This window comes from Labeo rohita, chromosome 18, assembly GCF_022985175.1.
Source record: "Labeo rohita strain BAU-BD-2019 chromosome 18, IGBB_LRoh.1.0, whole genome shotgun sequence".
Classification (NCBI taxonomy): Eukaryota; Metazoa; Chordata; class Actinopteri; order Cypriniformes; family Cyprinidae; genus Labeo; species Labeo rohita.
In genome coordinates, this window is record NC_066886.1 from 33,947,471 (window position 1) to 33,969,163 (window position 21,693).

Consider the following 21,693-nt stretch of genomic DNA (forward strand, 5'->3'; position numbering starts at 1 on the left):
CTCATCTGAATGATGCGCAGCATATCTGTATTTGACGAACCGTAAACTCTAGTGTGAAGGCACACGACTAGATGTCACTTTGTCTCCACACACACGCAAAGAAAGCTTTTAAGAACTGCTGGTTTCTCCGGTAGTAGGTGGAACTAATGCGCAAACAGCAATCTCATTGGCTGGCGCTCACCTATTACCGTCCCTGTTTTGATTTCAGCAAACGCAGACAACGTGATTAATATTCATGACCCCAGTAGCTCATTAATCCTTGGTGCGTTTAATATTGTTATTAGAAGTAAAATTCATCATTTATCAGTAGCACTTTTAGTTTTTTCCCTTTTTTTACAGAAACACTAAATGACAAACAATATCTTAAGCACCACCACCAGCCGCAGGTTCAGTCACCATGACAAATAGAATAACCATGTATGAATGCATAAGTATTAAAGTTTAATGCTATATTATCATAATATCATATTACAATGCTTGACTAACTGATGCTATAAGTGTACTTTCAGATATTTAAAAAAAAAAACTGTGCCATTAAGCTTGATTTTGAGTTTTGCACTGCCGGATGAAAGAAGCGATTGTGACGACTTGTACCTGCACAAGTGTGTATGCAAAAGAGGTTTTATCAGACCACATGCAGTGCTGGTGCAATAGCAGATTACAGATGACTCCAGCACTGTAAATCTGCTTACGGCCTGCACCAGAGAGATCAGTTCAACGCTACAGCTCTCGGCCGACACGTTTCTCTGCATGAGGCCGTGTGCACCGTTAAAGCTGTGTGGTCAAAGGTGAAGAGCTGAGAATATAACTTCACATAAAAACTGACCTTGCGCTGATCAAAACCAATATTTGCAGATGCACCTGTAACAGCACTGGTGAAGTACTCGATCTTTATCATATAATAACAAAGAAAAAATTCACGTGCAAAAAGGCTGCATTTATTTAATCAAAAACACAGTAATAATGCTAACGCTAAAATATCTGTTTTCTATGTAAATATGTGTTCAAATGTCATTTCTGTGATCAAAGCTGAATCTTCAGCATCATTACTCCAGTCTTCAGTGTCACATGATCCTTCAGAAATCATTCTAATACGCTGATTTGCTGCTCAACAAACGTGTTTAAAAACAGGTTTTACTGCTTTAACATATTTTTGCTTTTATCTGAGAGAGATACAAAGAACAAAAAAAACGTGACTCAATCTAGGATCCACACACATCCGACGCACATGTCCCAGTGACCTAAAAACACCACTCACGTCGTCTAATTAATATAATTGCACCATTTATTGGTTTTATCCAGCGCTGCCTGCAGCACATCTCATCTCTCTCAGCTGTGAGAGGTTTTACTTTGGTCCTGTAGCAGCCACAAAAACTCACACACAACAAAACAAGTACAGCGCACACAGAGACAGACAGATTCACAGGCGAAGGGTCACGACGCTCGCTGCAGGTCTCGCTGACATCCACAGCCAAGCTCTTTCGTAACACAAGTAGGGCGTTCTAAATTAGGGTGACTTATCACTCGTCAAAGGGCTGTCCCGTGGACGCAGGGATCACGACCTTTGCTCTGTCCTGTGACGGGGGATAGCGTGACAAATAACATGCTTGCGTAACAACATTTTTAAAACTGCAACACATTTAATTATTATTACTACTATTTTTTTTTATCAGGACACACTACTGCTCACTACTGCTGCTTTTGAAAGAATTATCTCATGCTTGCTCATCAACGCTGCATTTACGAACGTTGAAAACAGTTTTGCTGCTTAATATTGATAATATATTTTCAACACTCCAAATAAGCCTGAAGTAATCACTGCAAAAAATCAGTTTTACCATCAAATGACATTTAAAACTAGAAAAATGTAAAAAATGTTATTGCCTTTGCCACTTTATTAGCAAGGAGAAGAATATTACTTGAGTGGAAATCAACAATCCCACCTAAAGCTTCAATGTGGATGTGTGACCTGGATTTATATTTGAAATTAGAGAAAATTAAATATTTAATGAAAGGATCTGTCCAAAAATTTTGAGACATGGCAACCTATGATTGCATTTTTTTTTTAAAAAAAAAAAAAAAAAGAAAACTCTCCCCTAACTGATTATTATAAAGAGACTTGTGGGAAAATAGTTTTTCCAGTATTGTTTGGTTTCATATTTATGTAAAGGCCACTATAAATATGTCAGAGTATAGAACTGTATTATCATGTAGGTATTTATTTATTTTTATTATTCCTACAATTGATATTGTCCATTTGCAAATGTGTACAATACTGTAAAGTTTATCTTGGATTTTTATTTTATTCTGTTTTAATTCTTTCCAAATTGTTTATTTTATTTTGTTTAATTATTTCGGTGGTAAGGGAAAAAGCTATAACCTTGATTGTATAAAGTGTTCTGTTAAAGCTTGGGAAAAAATCATAAATAAATAAATAAATACACTTAAAAATATAAAATAAAATAGAAATATAAACTTAAAAATAAATTAAAAACTTTTGTATTATTTCGCAATATTATGGTATTTATTGTATTTTTGATCAAATAAATGCAGCCTTGATCAGCATAAAAGACTTTTTTCAAAAATATAAATTAAAATAAAAAAATTAATAAAATTAAATAAATAATTGTAAAAAAATCCTATATATTTAATATATAAATATATACTGGTAGTGTATATATATATATATATATATATATATATATATATATATATATATATATATATATATATATATATATATATATATATATATATATTTTTTTTTTTTTTTTTTTTTTTTTTTGCGTAGATACATACATGAATACAGAAAGGCACACATAAAAACAAAAACATACATGCACCCAAACATTGCAACATGAACACACAGAGATCTGGTGTTGACTTGTACAGCTGGGTTTTTAGGGGGTTAAGAATCTAAATTTGTCTTGTCAGGACACATTGGTGGGGGTGAAGAGGAGTTCACTGCCTGATTTGGTAACACACATGATCACACACTCCAAAACCTACAGCTCTATATGGAGAGTCAAGAGTCAAACATCTACACACACATGGAGCAGCGCTGAAATGGATCACGAGGTAGTTAGAGAAAGTACTGTGCTTTTCTCTGGACAGGCAGTATGTGAAATATAATTTGCAAACTATTTTCTTTCTATAAAGTGATGCATTTCTGAGAAGAACGAGCTGGGAAAGTCATTTCAGAGAAGTCATTTTTGAGTGTAAATGCCTCATTTACATTCTGGGACATTTACGTCCATCCGACTGGGAATCATAAAGCTTTGGTCTGGAACATAGTATTGCGTCAAACCGTGAGATTTGAGCATTCGGTCTTCACGGCGCATGGCATCTTCATCCTCTTGAGGGATGTTGTTTTTAAAAAGCAGAACAGACCCGTCATAGAGATTTGTCTTTCTAAATGTCTCAGTGATGCAAGTGACTTTAGTCAATACTGCATCTGTTGGCCAGAACAGAAGAACAGAGAGGAATCCATCATGTAGAGAGGGGAAAGGCAGGGAGGGGACAGAAGAAGAGGATGATGTCAGTTTAGTGTGAGTGGAGAACAGATGAGCAGTACTGCAGTGTGTGTGTGTGTGTGTGAGTGCGTGTCACCCATGGGAGACGTTAAAGGACGCTGGCACTGATCTGACTGGCACAAAGTGGCATTGCTTTAGACTTCACTGACCTTTACACAGAAAAGAACATTTTAAATGAAGTCATTTGTCTGACGTCCATTGCTAATAAATGCTCTAGATGCACTCAGACGGGTAGTCGGACGGCAGGGGCCTGGATGCCAGGGTCTGAAGGGCAATCGGGTTACACAAAACTCGTTTCTCAAAAAACCACAGCGATGATGAAACACTACTGCTGTACTTTTCAGCTTTACGTAGCCATTTTTACTGTTATAGAACCATGAACTAATGGTAAAATCACATAGAAAGTTTCAGATGTAAAATGCTATCAAATGATCAACATATTGATGTGGAATTTAAAGTGTTGGGACTGAATTGTCCATGGAAAGACTGTACGAAAACACACTTGCTACCATGTTTTTGTGAGATAATGTGGCACACATACAAAAAATGTGACAGCATCACGGTGCGTTTTGGCCGATCCAGTAGGCAAATGACCAGACAGAAATGGAAAGAGAAAGAAGGACAATATGGTAGACAGACAGGTCAACTTCACTGGCTGATCTAAATGCAACCCTATAATTACCTCCTATAACAGGCCATGAATAGAAGCCGACCACACCATGATGTACTTCACAGCAGTCTGAGAGACAGAGACGCTTTTTTATAAACCCTAGTGAGCTGCCTTGCTGTCTGCTGCCTACACGCACAGCTACCTTCAAAGGCAGCACGAACCTCGTAAGCGACTGATCTGTAACGCTTTACATGGGCAGCAACACAAATAGCGCTTGAAGTGCACTCAACTCCCTACTGATTTTAAAGAATTTTAGGTAACACTTATTAGAATAGGGAACACACATTCACTAGTTTTATATTTTATTTAGAAACGTAACGATATTATCCATATTGTGTTATTGCGATAGCAAAACTGTCTTCATACTATCGTGGTCACGTGATGATATGAAACGACAGATCTTCCAGGCAAAAGTGTAGTTTTTAAAATATATTTAAACTTCTTATTCTAACATAAAAGGTGCTTGAAGTTGTGTTTTGGGTCATTATGCTTTGACACAGCATCTGCATCAGCAACATAATACAGCATATTGCCTTCATCAAGTCTGATTTTGCTGTGTGTTTCAAAGTGAAGCGTGCACTTCATTCAGGCGATCAGCTCGTGATCCGGTGTTTTCCGCTCCTCAGAACGGCTCCATTCACAGTGAATGAATGCAGTGATCTCATTTATTGCATGTGCTTTGAGTTTAGCACGTTTGGGAACACAACGGCCACCGGTTATGCTTTATTTTCATGGCAGATGATCACAGCATTTCACTAGATGTTGAGTCCCTTTAAAGTTCAGGTACAAGTTAATTCACTCACTTTTTTCACTCTCTTAAGTTTTCTTAGTTAACAGCATGTTATGGAACTCTTCATTTTGAACTCTAAAAGTGCATTAGATAGAAGAATTTAACTTTAAAAAATACAAAATGTTCAATTTTTTCTAATTCTTCATTTTTTTTTTAAATATTGCAATAAATATTGTATTGTGGACTTATATTGCAATATTATTGAGATTTTGATATTGTTACATACCTAATTATATTATTTTATAGTATATTATATTATGTTTATATTATTTTATAGCAATATGTATACTAATAAACAACTATTTATCAGTGAGAACTGGTCCCTAAACTAAAGTATTTACAAACACACCAAGCACACAAACACTAAAGGTATGTTTCATCCAAAAATAAAAATCAGCCTCACCACCATATTAATCTGTACACAAAGGAAGTTTGTTTTGAAGCATGTTGGTAACCAAGCTAATTTTGGTGACCACTGACTTCCAGTTTATGGACAAAAATGGAAACTGTAATGGTCCCTGTGGGTCTCTACCGGTAATTTGTCGTCTTTTATTGGTTGCTTGTTAAAAATCAATAAATCCTAATGGAATATGTCCCAAAACATACTACAGAAAACATTTTTTTAATGGATCTAATGGTTAAAAGTTAATGGGTTGTAATGTTTTTGTGAATTTTTGTGATGTTTCTATTGTTTTTTTAAATGGGTGGTGTCATGCTCTTCTCATCCAACATTAAACTATTGGATCGAACTATTCTGCATTGAATGAAAAATCTTTACAATCAATATTTTTCTGTCCCCATTTTGGATGGATTTTTCACTGCACTGTTGCATTATGGGACTGCAGCTTCAGAATTTGTTCAAAACGAGGTATCTTGGAAGCTAAAATAAATATGCACTGGCACTAGGTAGGCAGTTCAATAGGTTTTGGGACGGAGCTAGTGTGCTGTAATTGTCAGGGCCGTTTTTCCCATGGGCTGCCATGGCGTCTTTGTTCTCTGTTGTAAATACAAAGAGACTTTATCCATTCAGCCTTCTGCACTCTCTCCACGCCTGCTTTTCACCCATTCACCCCGTACGCCAAATCCTACACAAATATCAGAAGCCTGGCGACTATTTACTTGGCCTTCCTTCTCACGGGAGGTGAAATGTTGTCTTTACTTCTGTTTTCGCCTGTTGAACAGTTGCCGTCTGCCACAAAGTTCCCGCCTCGTCCCACTTTACCGTTGAGAAATCTGCAGTTAAGTCCTGTTTTTCCAGCGACACGTGCGTGAGGAACCTTTACTCCTCAGATTTACCTCACCAAACTTTCCTCTCAGAGTTCAGTGGGGGCAGACTCCATACTCACATAGCAACAAGCCCTGCGCTGTGATTGGACGGTGGCTTCCTGCCAAGCCGTGAATACAGTTTCCTGTCTGTGGGCCAGAGAGCGTGTGTGTGTGTGAGAAAGCAAACACACACTCTGTTTTGGGAAGATGCAGAGGCTTTGTGCATATGATTGCAACCCAACGGTTTCTCGATGTATACTCTGAGCACATATGTTAAACTCTTGGGTGCGGCCTAGAGCGAACCGACGAAAAAGCTCCGTAAACTTACACAAACACACGACTGCAAACACAGCCTAGATTTATAGTGAGCTGAAAACAATTTGTTCTGTAGCATAGCTATTTATCCTGAGCTTTTAATCATGTCTGCAAACAGTCGTTAGGGATGTTACGTAAAAGGTTCTGAGGACCGCACAATTTCATTTACATAATTGAACAATTTTGTGGATCAGAGAACAGACAGTACACAAAGAACCCAACGGCTTCCACTTAGAGGTGATACAGAGGAAATCTTAAGCGTATTAAAGGAATACTTTACCCAAAATGCCAATTCTGTCATCAATTGCTCACCCTTGTGTCATTCTAAACCCATGATTTTCTTTCCTCTTTCGAATACAAAAGGAGGTGTTTAACAAATTGTGCATGCTTTTTCAAAGCAGAAACAATAGTATTTTCTTGCAAAACATACTTTGATAATCTTTAAATTCACATCGGCGCTTTACAGCATGTGGTAGAAAGCGACATAAACAACGCTGAAACCATTTCCTTTTGTGCTCCACTGAAGACAGAAATTCATGCTACGAAGGTAAACAAATGATGACAACTTCTTTTTTGGGTGAACTATCCTTTTAAGGGATAGAAAAATGTAAGCACATGTAATGGCCTTTTGCCAGGGCTATAACTGTCTCCACAAAGGCAGGAATCTGAAAAACAATCCTCGACCACAACATGTGATGTGTAGCAAATGTAAAACACCATCTGACTACATTTTACCAGTATTAAATATTCCACCGCTTTTATCTGCGTTCAGACGGTGACCTTGAGTCAGCGAGGCCAACTGCGGCGTTCGCGGACGCTTTCATGAGAACTCGTTCATTCATTCAGAGCTTGAGTGGATGCGTGACCCTGTCATGTGACAGAGAATGAGGGACAGGGCGAAAACAGGAGGTGAGAAAGAGGCGCTGGAGACGAGCGTCGCAGTTTGAGAGCTCGTGTGAGATACCACAATGAATCACGTCTTTCATGCGCTGGGTATGAAACAGGATCAATCAACAACACACTTGCTGGCAACGACAAAATCCAGACAAAAGAAAACACACAAAAGCTGTGGGTATGAGGCAAAGAGTGCCTGGGGAGAATGACACAGACATCATTGTGTGCACGGGGAGTGATGAAACTCTGGAATTCAGCTGAGTCGTTGGGCTTAAGTAACCTCAACCCAAATAAGACAACGCTAGATTTTGAAATTTTCTGAACACAGCGCAAGGGCTGGTGGCAATGCGACAGCCGGGATGAGTCTGAGTGGTTGCTAAGGTGCTCTAGGTGGTTGCTAGGTGGCTCAAATCGCATTCTGCTCCCTAATACGGTTTGGATATTCTGTCACCACTAAGTCACCCTCATGTACTTCCGAAACCCAAGGCCTTAGTTCATTTTCAGAACTTGAATGAACATCCGTTCACTCTACATTCAAAAGATTCATAAAACATTGTAAACATAACTAGATAAAGTTCGTCAAGACAAACTTTGAAGTTGGCTTGAGAAAGCCTGATGAGATAGTTTTAAAAGGTTTTAAAAGATTTTAAAAGTTTTAAGTTTGACGCTTTTCAGTCTGAAATAGATAAGATAGATAGTTTATAGTAGTTTTAAAGCTTAAACCTTAAATACAGTCTTTCAGATAGATTATAAATATTAGATATAATGTTGCTAGCATGATTAGCAAGTTACTTGCATGTTGTTAGCATGTTTTAACATGATTAGCAAGTTACTAGTATTTTGCTAGCATGTTTATAACATGATTAGCATGTTGTTATCATGTTTTTACATGATTACCTTATTGTTAACATGTTTCTAGCATGACTAGCAAGTAACTAGCATGATTAGCCAGTTACCAGCATGTTGCTAGCATGATTAACAAGTTACTATCAGGTTTTTGGCATGATTAGCATGTTGTTAACATGTTATTAACAGGTTACTAGCATGTTACTAGCACGATTAACATGTTGTTAGCATGTTTTAGCATAATTAACAAGTTACTAGCATGTTGCTAGCATGTTTCTAACATGATTAGCAAGCTACTGCCATGATTCTAGTTGCTAGGCTGGGCTAGACAGACAGATCACAAAAGGTTCTTTGTGGCGAAAGAAGGTTCTTCAGATTATAAAAAGGTAAGAAAGAGATGACTCTTTAAAGAACCTTTGACCGAATGGTTCTTTGTGGAACAAATGGTTCTTCTATGGCATCGCTGCAAAGAACCTTTTGAGCACCTTTATTTTTAAGAGCGCATGGTAAACAGAGGCGCAACACGCATGAACAAACCTCATGGCTTCCAACAGCAAACGCGTTTAAGATTCCATTTACTGTACTTTATGTGGCTTGCGTGTGTTGCTGATTAATGTTCATATGTGAATAAAAGTCTAAATTAAACCTGTGTCTCTTGTGTCTCTTCAGAAAACTTGGATTAAACTGCTTGACCCTTATGGATTACTTTTATGATGTCTTTGTAAACGTTTTGAAACTTGAAAGAGGATTTGATTGTATCTGTTATAGCACTGGTTATTAATAGCTCATTCCCCACCCTATAGGAAACCTATGAAACCTCTTCAGAGGGCTTGAAGATCCTGTTTAATCACTAACAAATGCTGATCAGCAGCACCAGCATAAGACAATCTGAACTGTACCACAGGGACCTACAATACAACACGTGTGAAACCCTGCAGTTTTGCAGGTCAAACATGCCCCAAATCAGACTGAGCTCAAGAAAAACACCAAAACGCCTGAACTCAAGCCTCAAACAGCCTGCAGGACCCATCAGCCACCTGTCTGCTTACACTGAGCTTTACAGCAGATCACACACACCTGTCCTCAGACACACACATACTTCCTGCTGCTATGAAAAATAGAAGACTGTTTCACCAACATGAACTTTAACCCTCTTAAATCTGCCCTTAAATAAACATTAAGAGGAAATCAAAACAAATGGGTACAGATCAGTTCTGAAACTTGGTCAAAACTGGACTTTAAGAGGTCTTGGATTTAAAGTTAACATGAAAGGGCATTTGACCTATTTTACTTGTAACGTGATAGAAACAGGATATTCAAATGCAAAAGAGTGCAGGGTGGGGGTTTGCTTTATCCACTGGGAACGGACTAGATCATGGAAAATTTCTACTTTTGAGAAAGCTTTTTGTTAAAGCATCTCATCTGTTATTTGCTATTACAGTATTAAATGAACTAGTTATGCGAAACGTTTACAACAGCATAGCCCAAACCCAGCCTAAATAGCTCATTGGCTATTGGTTAACATTAACCAATAGCTCGTCTGGCCTGGGCGTTCTAGAGGTGGAGAATTCTGACGAAAGATAACAAGGATAAACAAAACGTTGTTTGGAAACACACAAACGAATCATTCACAATACCAGGAACACGTATCAAAAAGTTCAATTCTGATTTCACATCGACTTAGGAAGCCGAGTAGTGAAGAACTTTAGGTTAAACTAAACCAGTACATTATTAACAACCTATCTAATATTAAAGCCACAAAGCATTGGGTCAGACATCTAATATGTGCCAAAAACAGAAACCACAATCATAAATATTATCTTAAACATGTCCACATTTACGCTTTGTGTTGTTGAAACATCCTGCCATAACTTGGAAGCTTAAAGCGTCCCATTGTCACAAGGCAGCGTGTGTGTGTATATTTTCCACAGCGCTTGATCAGCTGATTGGAGTGAGTTTGTGTGTCACTGAGTATTTGAGATGCGGACGAACCAGGCCACCGGTGCAACTGATCCTTGTCGTCAATAGCAACAGCAGAAATGTAAACACTGTGAGCTGCGCGGATCTGCTTGTACAGTGTTTCCAGGACTGAGGATGATAATTTGTTGGTAATTTGAGGCAGAGTGGACAGATACACCCTCGGGCCGGCAGTATGAGAGCAAAACGGCCAAGACGGTAAACCAAACGTGTGACAGCAATACTGAGTCTAGTCCTAGACAAACATAAAACACGGCACACTTCGAACTTTAGATGACTAGCCAGTTTACATAAGATGTAGGTCACTCAGCCCAGGGTTAAAGACAGCTGCTGGACAGAAGCCATGCTAACATGATACCGTGTCCAATCATGGCTATACTTTGGCACGTCTGTTCTTTTCCGAAGAGGAATTGAAATGAAACACTCAACCACATGTTTTCTTCTAAAAGATCCAAGTCTTTATCAGAGATAAAAGCTTACTGATTGATGAAATCATATATTAATGTTACCACAAAGAAATAGATTGCTGGCGCAGAGTAAGAGGGAATTAATTGTAAGAGCACTTATGCAATGTATTCCAATATGGGTCACCAATCATCAGAGAAATCGAGTGTGAAAAACAATACGTTACAGGCTGTTACACAACTTTCCTTCGCACGGATTTGTCCTTGCCGTCGTGCAAAGATAACCCGTAATTCCGCCTCTGTGTGCATCCCAGAATTCCCGGCCCATGAGAAAAAAAACAACTGTTCCATCTACTTTGTTCACAGTGGCCTTACGCTTAAGAGACTTCATAATTAATGGCAGTAAAGTATGAGCGTGTTCTCATCTAATCCAGCAGATCTAAACTCACAAGAGCTCCTCATCACAGATGAATTTCAGGATGCCTCAAAGACTTCCTCACACTTTCTCTTAATATGCTCCGTCCGTCTGCTTCACGCCAGCTTATTTCAAATGAGAGCAACAGAGACGCAGCAGACGGTGGAAAATCTCATCGTAAACCAAAGATGTTTAAAAAAGCGCTCAGTGAGCTGAAAATGAACATTAAACTGATTCTCTGCACAGCTTTTCAAAATACTGCTTTATTTAAATGCAGATGACATGTTCAGACCGTAATGAAGGGTTTGCCGCGCTTAGTAGAAGGTTGAGAGCGTTTTGTGGTGTTTGTGGTGGATGTTAGATTTAACATCATCTATATGCTTATGTAGTCCTAAAAGTTAAGAAATGAACTTTTAGCAAATACATGCATGCCAAATGTGCAGCCTTTTTCCAACATGGACTTGATTATTGATTATCTTGTTTTATAAATCCTGCCTTTAAATAGTAAGAGCAAGTAACAAATGGAAAAACATAACCAAAAGAAAGAAAACTGCACTTGTAAAACATTTAAGGTGCTCTTTAAATGTATTGATGTATTGTGTCGTGGTTAACGTAAACACCAAACAGCTTTATTTTTGATTTATTTTCGTGATATTGAAATTCTGGCCAATACTGATAACTTTAATACTAAATTTATCTTTTTAAAAGCTGTCTAAATGAAGAATTTAAAAGCTAAATGTGAATTTAAGCACCACAACATTATAATCAGTACAGTATGCATATGTATATTTATCATGTGATTTGCTTAAGATTACATTTAAGCGCTATTAAATTATTAGTGCATGGGTCAAAGACGAAAAAGGGTTTATGTGTAAAAAACAAGTGTAATACTGTTTTTCAAAAACAATACATAAATAAATAAATAAATAAATAAATCATTTTCTGTATAATTTAATTCAATTCAATTTAATTTTTGTGTTTCTGAGCAAAAAAAAAAAAAAAAAAAAAAAAAAATATATATATATATATATCTATATATACAATCTTGTCAGGCATATTTAAAACAAAAATCAATTTATGACATTAAAAGATGAATTACTTTCACTCCAAAACTAATTAGTTGTAATTCTACATTTTTAAAATTTACCACTATCCAAGGTTTTGTCCAATTGTCTGTAAGAATGTTTTACTAATTTAAAACACAATAAAATTTAATATGCTCCCATACGCTTTTATATATTTTATTATGTTTAAGTCAGAATGTTGCTTGAATATTTACATAAATATTGTGTTACACTAAACGAAACATTATTTCAACCAAATTTTGACATTTTATTCTCCAAAAACTTATCTGAAACCTTAAACGTAGACACTTTACTTACTTATTGTGCTTTCTATGGACATAAAATCACTTTTGTACATTTCTTTTGATGTGGACATCTTAATGTCTTTGACACACATGTAAAGATTCACTTCAAGTGAGGATTAGATTATGGAAAATGTCATTTAAAAGTAAAAATAGAAAAAAAGCACACTCAATTATATATACATGACTGGCCGATGACCAATAATTTCTAATGCATACATCCCCGTTTAAAAATAAAATTAATGGCAAAAAAAGGGCTGGGTTTTGCCAGCCACCTTACAGTACTGTACTCATCATGACACACGTTATGATTCATACTGCTGATGCATCATGATATCATTTTTGGACTGCAACTGAAACAGCAGCAAGTACACAAAAATGACCCAACACGTCCAACAGAGAGTCAGTTTGTTTAATTAGCCGTTAATTAGCCTGCCTTTTCACTATGTACTCCATGAATGTAGAGCTAAAAAAACAAGTTTATTCTCGGAAATACTGGAACAATATAAGGAATCACAGGATATGACAGTAACTGGCAAGTGCAGTGGAGCCCAGTGTTTCATGTTCTCCAAACTCAGTAATTCATGACAGAACTCACAAAAAAATGCAAACAGGATGCCACTGAAAATGCAAATGAGATCCCACTTGTTTTATTTGCATAGCCGCTCTTGTGTCCACACAGGTCCTACTAGCTGAGATATTAGCTCAGCGGAGGTGCTCAGGTGTGGTCGGCTTGTGTTTACGTATACAGCTTGTACACATTCCAATAATAGAAACGCCCACAGTGAGTGTTTACACCAACAGAGAGAAAAGCTACAGGTCCAGATGGCCCTCTCTCTTCACGCTGGGTCTTCTGTGTGTGCAGCTATTTGAGTGAGAGGACTGGTCTAGAAACAGTTTTGCCTTTCCTGAACCTGCCCTTCACGCGGAGAGCGAGCTGAACCGAGCCATAGCGGTCGCCACTAAAGATCACAGGCACACAGGAACTGATGTCATCGCGCTCGTCTGCCCCCCGGCTGAAAGAGCAAACGGTCATGTGAGACTGAGAGAGCTTACGTAAGTCTGCTGACTGTTTCCACACTGATGCTGTGGAGAACAGTAGAAATACGCCTCAAATTAAAACGATACAAATTAAACGACGATACAAAGGCTGATATTTATATTTTGCTAAAAGAAAAAGAAGATTCTAAAGGCCTGTTCACACCGAGAACGATGAAGAGATAACGATGAAGATATGATTCTAAAAATTAAATAAATAATTCTAAACCGCTATAACGATAAAGGTACAGAGAAGCAATAGCGTTAGAATTACTTTCAGAATGATATTTTCCAGCTAATGAATGATAAAAACATTGACAACCAATCAGAATCAATCCTGATATAACTGGTCCACTGGTGTGGATGCTAATATCGTTATCTTTATAGTTATCATTCTTGGTGTGAACAGGCCTTTAATGTGTTTTTTGAATAAAATAATATAAATAAATAAACAGTAAAGTACTTATATATTGTAAAACTGTATTTATACTGCCTTTAATTTAAACTAATGTATTTATTTATTTATTATTATTTATTTATTTTAATTTCTATTCATTTTCCATGCCTGTTGTGGGCTCCAAGTTTGTTAACTGATGGTGTATGCCTTTGTTGAAGTCATAACTTCACATGATTATTTTTAAAGAACAGTGTTTACCCATGATTCTGTGAAGAAAATTCCACCAATCAGAGAGTCAAGGCGAGCAAATTCTAAATGAAGCACTGCAAATTATGTAAATGGAGTTGGTCTTGATAAGCTCTCAAAATAACTAAATGTTGAAACAAACCTGAAATATATTGTTTATACATCATAACAAACCTTAATGAAAATATATTAACATTTTAATAGATTATGTATTTTGCAATTTTTCATGGGAATTCCTTAGAAAAGTCATTCGGTACACAGTCTTGTATTTTTTTTTTTTTTTGGGTCCAATTTTCAAATAACTTTTTACCATTTGTTGAGCCAGTGTTGCTTGTCGTGCTGCTCAAACAAACAGATTACAATTTTGTTTGGTGCAACTAGTGGTGAAAATGTACATTTTCTAATGAGGTCACAATTCATAACATGTAATAGTTCTTATTTCTTATGCAAAATATAATCCATTTTTTTCCGTTTGGTTTTTGTTTGGAATGTGACCTGGACAAGTTTTCTAGATTTAGATTTGTTGTGCATCCTTTGGCTTCCAGCGAAACCTGCCTACAATAAGCTTCTCAAACAATGCCTGCAGCTCTTGGCTGGTTATAATCTAACCTGGTAAGGCAAAACAAAGCAGAGAACAATGTGCAAAATAGCAACCTTTAACACACCTAATTTCCCACTGCACAGGGTGTATACACACACATCCGACCAGCGGCCAGCTCTAGGGAAAGTGTGTCATAACCAACAGCTGTTCGACTTCAGGGCGAGACACTCCAAACTCTCCCAGCTGACAGCAGCAGGCCTGCTCCAACTGGTTAGTCCAGAGCTCTGACAAAAATATGACATCATTTCTCCACAGAACATGTTTCCACATGGCCTTCAAAACCTAAAGCTCCTGAATCTACAAGCAGCTTTCCACCTCATGACATCACGGAGAAAAAAATCACAAGAAAAGAGAAAAAAGAAATCTCAAGATGCTCAACTGAATCATTTTATGGGTGTACTGCGTGCCGTTAAGCTCTCGTAGGAGATGTTTTCTGAAATCTGTTCAGACTTTCTCAAAGAGGAAAATCTACTTCCATAGCAGAATGAATAAACAACCTGTCATATGGAATCACACTGTTGTGAGTAAGTGGAGACAAAAATTTTGGGTCAGCTATGCCTTTAACAATCCAATCAAACTGATCGAAACAACTAAAGGCCAGGGCGGGATCGATAATGTTGAGCAAAGATAAAAAACAAGGTGTTTGTTTACATGTCAAACGAAAGATGTTTATTGGTGTCAGCTCCAGACGAATTGATTTTCAGCCGCGATAGAGTCCAAAGGAAGCCACATGATCCTGTTACATGTCTGAGTTTATTGTGAGTGTCACCCAAGCGCCAGAAACAAAAGAGAATCTCAGAATCTCAAAAATGGCACTTTTAAAACAGTGCGAAAAATATGGAACGAGTTTGGCGCATTGTTCCAGCGTAAAGGGGAAAGAAATCAAGAGAGAGCACTGGTGGAAGTGAACAACCTGCTATTTCCATCAGTGGAACAGTATGTTCCAAATAACAATAGCACAGAAGGGATCTACTCCAAAACAGTCTTTTGACGGTGATCAGCTCTCGCTCTGAGACAGACGGACCGAGAGGGTGTCTAATCCATGAGGAGAAATCCAACAGAGGGAAGTTACTCTGAAGACACCCAAGGAATGCACCCAGCTCATTCCGTTTTAAAAAGTTTATTTTTTTGTAACAAACTTGTATTCCTAGAAAAATATATCTGGCTAGTCAGGCCTGTTTGCTGGCTTTTGTAAATTGGCAGTGGCAGCAGGGGCAAACCACAGTCACAAGGGCCAAATTACATCTAAACACGTCTTCTTTCGTGTCCAAACACGGAAGCTTAGAACCAAGAGTGCAGCAGTTTGATGTTCTACCATCTAGACATAGCAGCTACCTTAAAATGCGCAGTTACATTTCAAAATGTACACTTTGAAGGCAGTGTGCGGTGCATACCTTACCTTTTTATCTGAAAGAAGAGGGACAAAGTGTTGACATGCCGGGAGGAAGGAATGAGTACAGGTAATGCCATGCAAATCTAGGCTGAATGCGTGGTCACTAGTGTAAAAGCTAACAGCTTCAGCTGTTTATGCCTGAGTTGCTTCTTTCAGAACAATGAATAAATCAGATGAATAACTGGCGTACCTAAAATGATCCTGTACCCAGTGTGACCAAAACAAACCTGTACAAACACAAATAAATCTGTACCTTCCAAAAACATCAACACATAACAAATCAGCGTGGACGGCTGATTACATCGACAGAGTGCACTGCGTTACAGTAACTGTAGCGGATATAGAGCGCGATCTTATATCATAGAGTGGAATTGTAAAGAGTGTGAAGGGTAGTGTGCATGTCAGCGGAAAAAACACAAACACAACATACAGCACACACACGAACAGCTGATCTAGGACGCTTTGTTCCCTTCAGGAAGCGACGGCCAAGCGACAGAGAGACGGAGTGTTACAATGTATCATCTGAACATTATCAAAGCACATGCATGAAACAATGAAACAAACACACTGCAGCGGCGTGACGTCACGAGCCACAGACACAGCGCTTGACATTCGAACACTCATGCAATCACGCATTTTCTTCTTCTGAATTATATTACCTCTGTCAGGCTTCATGTTGGTCACAGACACCGTGATCCCCTCCAGGATGCCTGCGGTCCGTCTTCCGTCTTCAGATCTCTGTTTAGACTTTAAAACTCGTCCCTTAGACATCGGTTAGCTATCGATCTGGCACACAGCCATTCGGATATTAATGATCGGAGCTGTAGGATCGAGCGTAGATCTATACGCCGCTGTATGTTAAAGTCCAGCGGTCTGATGAACTAGTCCATCAAAACACCAGCGCTCTGGCTATATAAACATGCAATGGTCATCTCTCGTCTCTGTCTAGCTAAATATCCTAGACCTCCGCTGCCTGTCGCCTCATTGCCGATGCCAAACGAGCTCCAGTGCCAACACACCAGTCTCTCAAGTGCCACTGATCTGCTCAAATTAAAGCCATATGAGACGCATCGGGATCCCCCGGATCATCATCACCAACCCTGCGGACAGGTAGATCAGACACTACCAAAGAACCAGCACCATCATCATCTCCGGGCTGGAGAAAGGTTACGTGGCTGTGATGAGTCTGACTTCAGCCGACACGAAGTGGCTCATAGCTCTAAGCCCCCTTCTCGACCACTGGATCATAAACCCTCCCCGTGAAAAGCACTGCTGACGGAAGGACGAAATTCACTAGCTCGGCAAACTGTCTACATGAAGCGACTGCCAAAACGCAACGATGACAACCCCGAACCGAAGTTTTCGAGCTGTCTGAACGCTGTCTCGGAGATTAAATGATCAGCAGGGACAAAGCTCATGTTATCTCTCCCTCTCTCTCTTGCTTGTCAAAACAAATGCAGGAGGACAGCCTCTAAGTCATGTGTCCCAACAACAGCTGGTCCCGCCCCCCGGCTAGACGTCACTTCCGCCCCGCGGCACTGGCTTGAACTCGTTACCGCGGTAACGCGTGATCGTAGCCCACTTATGTTAACACTCTTAACTTTACCGAGTCTAACGTGGCCCACTTTTGTTCACGTCTGAAACGTGAAAGCTGGACGTTTTAAAGCAAAATGTGGCTATTCTAAAAGTCAGTTAATTAAGTCGATTGAACCTTAACTCAAAATAGAAATAAAATCTATATAAAAAAGGTCTGCATGTGTGTTTATGTTTTGTATCATACACTTTTATGGCCCATGTAGTATGATATAGTGAGAATACCCTTTCAAAAAGTTCATTTTATTATGTGAACTTATAAGAAAGTTTAAATATATTTATGTAGTATACTAATATCAATGCATGGGACTAAATGGTTTAGAAAAATATAGTTTTAGTGTACTTGAAGTGGCACTGTATACATTTTGAGGACACAACTGGTAGGATGCATCTTCTGTAGTACTGCAACTAATAGCACTTATGGAAATTAGCCATGGTTTTTCTACAAAAAACAAAAACAACAACAACAACAACAACAACAAAAAAAACATGGTTTTGCTACATTAACCATAGTTTAACCATGGTATTTGTGGTAAAGCTACATGATAATCAATGCGGCAAAACATGGTTACTGCACTTTTGCTATAATAAAACCATGGTTAACCATAGTTATCTCGGGAAGCTATTTCACCAGCTTTATGGCAAAAAAGTTGTTTAAAGTTGTCAATCTCTTTTTTGTCTACTTTTTTATTATTAAATAACTATATGAGATTAAATAATTATATAGAATTAACATTATATTAGTTATTATACAACATATATGCAAAAAACATTTTGAGAACTGGATACAGAATCTAAATTGTATAAAAATGATTTCTGAAACCAAGAAAAGCTACAAAAGGACGAAATATTTCTGAGATTTTGGTCTATTTTTAACTATAAGCAAATATTTGATATTGGCCGTGTGATTTTCTTGCTTCCACTGAAGCACAAGATGCTCTTTGGATCTCAGATCTTGTTGAACAACATGATCATCAGGTTTTGTCCATGAACACACCAAAATCTCAATTTCATTTTTTAACAATTTGTTCACTCCAGTGTGTCTTTCCAGTATTTAGTTAGTAATGATGGTTAGTTCAAGTGGATTTAGATTCAAGTGAATGTCAGCTGAATGTGTAGTCTCTATTAATTTGAATCTGTCTCAGGGGTTCAGGCCTCATTACTAAACTCTCTACTGTCTTTTCCCATTATTAGATAATAGCACACAGGTCATGGGTGATTGATGGAATAGAGGTTTCTTGCATAAAAGAACAAATTAATGCTCAGAGGATCAAACTGACCTTTTTTTTTAAAGTGCAAAACGTATATAGACATAAGCAAGCTTCCTCATGTGATTTAACACACTTTCTCATGTTTTAACAATATTACCTTAGTAAGAGCTCACCAATCGAATATAAAATGTCTTTGGATTTGTATGACAACAACCAGGAAACGAGAAGATCGAGTACATTTCAGCCGAAACATGTCAATCCAACCTGCTTAGTCAAATAAGGTCAGATTGCAAAACCTCTTGTGATTGAAGTGTCTTTGTTTGACACACTGGGCACAGGTTCAATATTAACAGTTGTGTTGTGCCACCTAGTGGTCTTTATTTAGAATCACAGCTTGGTGTGGTGGACTAAATCAATCAATCACATGCAACTTTGCACAGCGTACAGATTTCTATATAATGCAGAAAGTCTATAGAATTGTTTCAGAGAGTATAAAACCTTGTGTTCAGTGCAATAAAGCAAATAAAAATCAATCAATCAGCCAGTCAATCTGATCAATAACATGTGCATGGGACGCTGCAGCTAGTTGTTAGAGTGGGTTTATTTAACTAAACTATTTTGTATTCATTTCTACCATTATTGCCCAGGAAAAAAGATGCTGTACAGCAGGACATGTTGCTTCTCTTGATGGGATAGTTAAAATAATGGCATCTGGAGAAAAAAACAAAAAACAAAAAAAAAACAATCATTTACTGGGTTGTTTTTAGAGATAATAAAACTCTATACCAAAAAAACATCACTGAGGTGGTACACCAAAATACAAAAGCTTAAAAGTACATCTTTGTACTTTATTTACCCCTTATGATGGTTCCTTAAATGCACATATTAGTACTTTTAAAAGTACATATTAGTGCTAAAGGGTACTAAAACTGAGAGTGAACTTTTTACTGAGAGTGTGTAACAACAAAAATGAAAGGGTGACATACAAAAAATGTCAAACCAATTTTAACATTTGCTTGAAAGTCAGTCATTTGTTTTACATAATTAAAAAAAAAAAAAAACAAACTCATTATTATTAAAAAAATAAAATTAAAAATTGAGTTTATCATGAATCATCAGTAAAGTTATGACATGAAATATTTAACCACAAAGAAGTATTTTAATCTTGTTTACCACTGGTACACCAGTATCTAAACATCTTATTAAAAAAAGGTGTATTTATTTAGTGAGAAAAATAATTGGATTATTCTTGTCAGAATGTTGTTCTTTAGTTTTACAATCATATCATGTTTTACTCATTCACATTAATTTATAATACGAAATAAATTAACATCTCAAGTTACTGGTATGATGCCACCTAGTGGCTCTTACAAGCAAACACGCTGTATTCCTCCCTGTTCCCTGGTGAATGGTTGAATCTGATTGGCTGACGAACGCTGCTGATTCCGCTGTGCAATTATTTTCGGGGAAACGCACAACTACAGTAGATCCAGGCAGTTCTTGACCGCAGTACACTTCTCCAAATGATTTCAGTTGCTTCAAAGGTCCTTACAGCCGGCTATAACAGCAAAACAACAAAACCCACAACGACACTGACCAAGCAAATAAATATAGTAAGCATAAAAATGGCAAATTATATCCATGTTTTTGTCATAAAATTACATTTTATTATGTACGGAAAGCATGCACACACTCTATTTCTCCCGCTCTCCCTTACAAACACACACACGTTTGTTTTTGTGAATTGTGGGGACTTTCCATAGACTTCTATAGATTTTATACTGACTAAACGATATTGTCTATCCCCTAACCCAACCCTAAAAACACATGTTTGCATCGTTACACTTTCAGATAAACACCATTTACTATTTTTAATAATTTTTTTACATTGTGGGGACCGCAGGCCGGTCCCCACAATGTCAAAAATTTCAGGTTTTACTATCCTTGTGGGGGCATTTGGTCCCCACAATGTAGCAAAAACAAGTACACACACACACACACACACACATACAGTACAACGGAAAAACACTCACAGGAACTTGTTGTCAGCGCTGCTCTGACGATTGTCATTAATAACAGCTCTGTTCTTGTAGAAGATGAACCTGCAGTTATTAGTAGAAACAATGCTGCCGAGCACAGCTGAGACACACAGATTCAGGTAAGCAGCATCTCTCTCTCTCTCTCTCTCTCTGTTTATTAATTATTAGCCTAAATGCATTAGTGTGCTATCAAAAGTTAGAGCCTCTGTTGCTAGGTCTAAAATGACGTTTTGGATTAAACAACGGAGTTGTTGGAGGAGATGTGGATTAAGAGCTTTTCAAGGGCAAAAACCTGACTTAAAATACAGCATCTGAACATCTGAGGTGTGGTAACCATAGTATAAGTGTAATAATTGAATTATTAAATTATTAGACAGTAATGATGCGCTTTGCGTCCTGGCCGCATCACCACCTCGGATGTGGGTTATTTTCTAATAATTCCACGACCTGTTGTCAATTATTTCTTACATAGCACCACTGCCATGCAAACCCATTAAGACCCTTTATATTTCTTTAAAAGAACTCCGATGTCTCTTAGGCTCTCAGTTTATTTGGGGAATTGTTTACAAAATGACATTATGACCTCAGAAAATCATAAAAGTGATTCAAAACAGTTTTGTAGTAAACTCCCATTCATAGCAAACATAAATCTAAGGAGGAGAGTGAGGTTCCTCTTATGGTTCTACATAGCACCGTTTG

General features: G+C 37.7%; 1 protein-coding gene across 1 annotated transcript in view; it reads right to left on the reverse strand.

The window, feature by feature from the left end:
• Positions 1–17,612, reverse strand: part of atosa (atos homolog A) — a 39,507-nt gene extending 21,895 nt beyond the window's left edge. Inside the window, exon 1 of the mRNA XM_051134846.1 lies at positions 16,811–17,612. Coding sequence (XP_050990803.1) covers positions 16,811–16,922 — 112 coding nt within the window. The 5' untranslated portion in view covers positions 16,923–17,612. The remainder of the gene's footprint in view (positions 1–16,810) is intronic.
• Between the last annotated feature and the right edge of the window lie 4,081 nt (positions 17,613–21,693).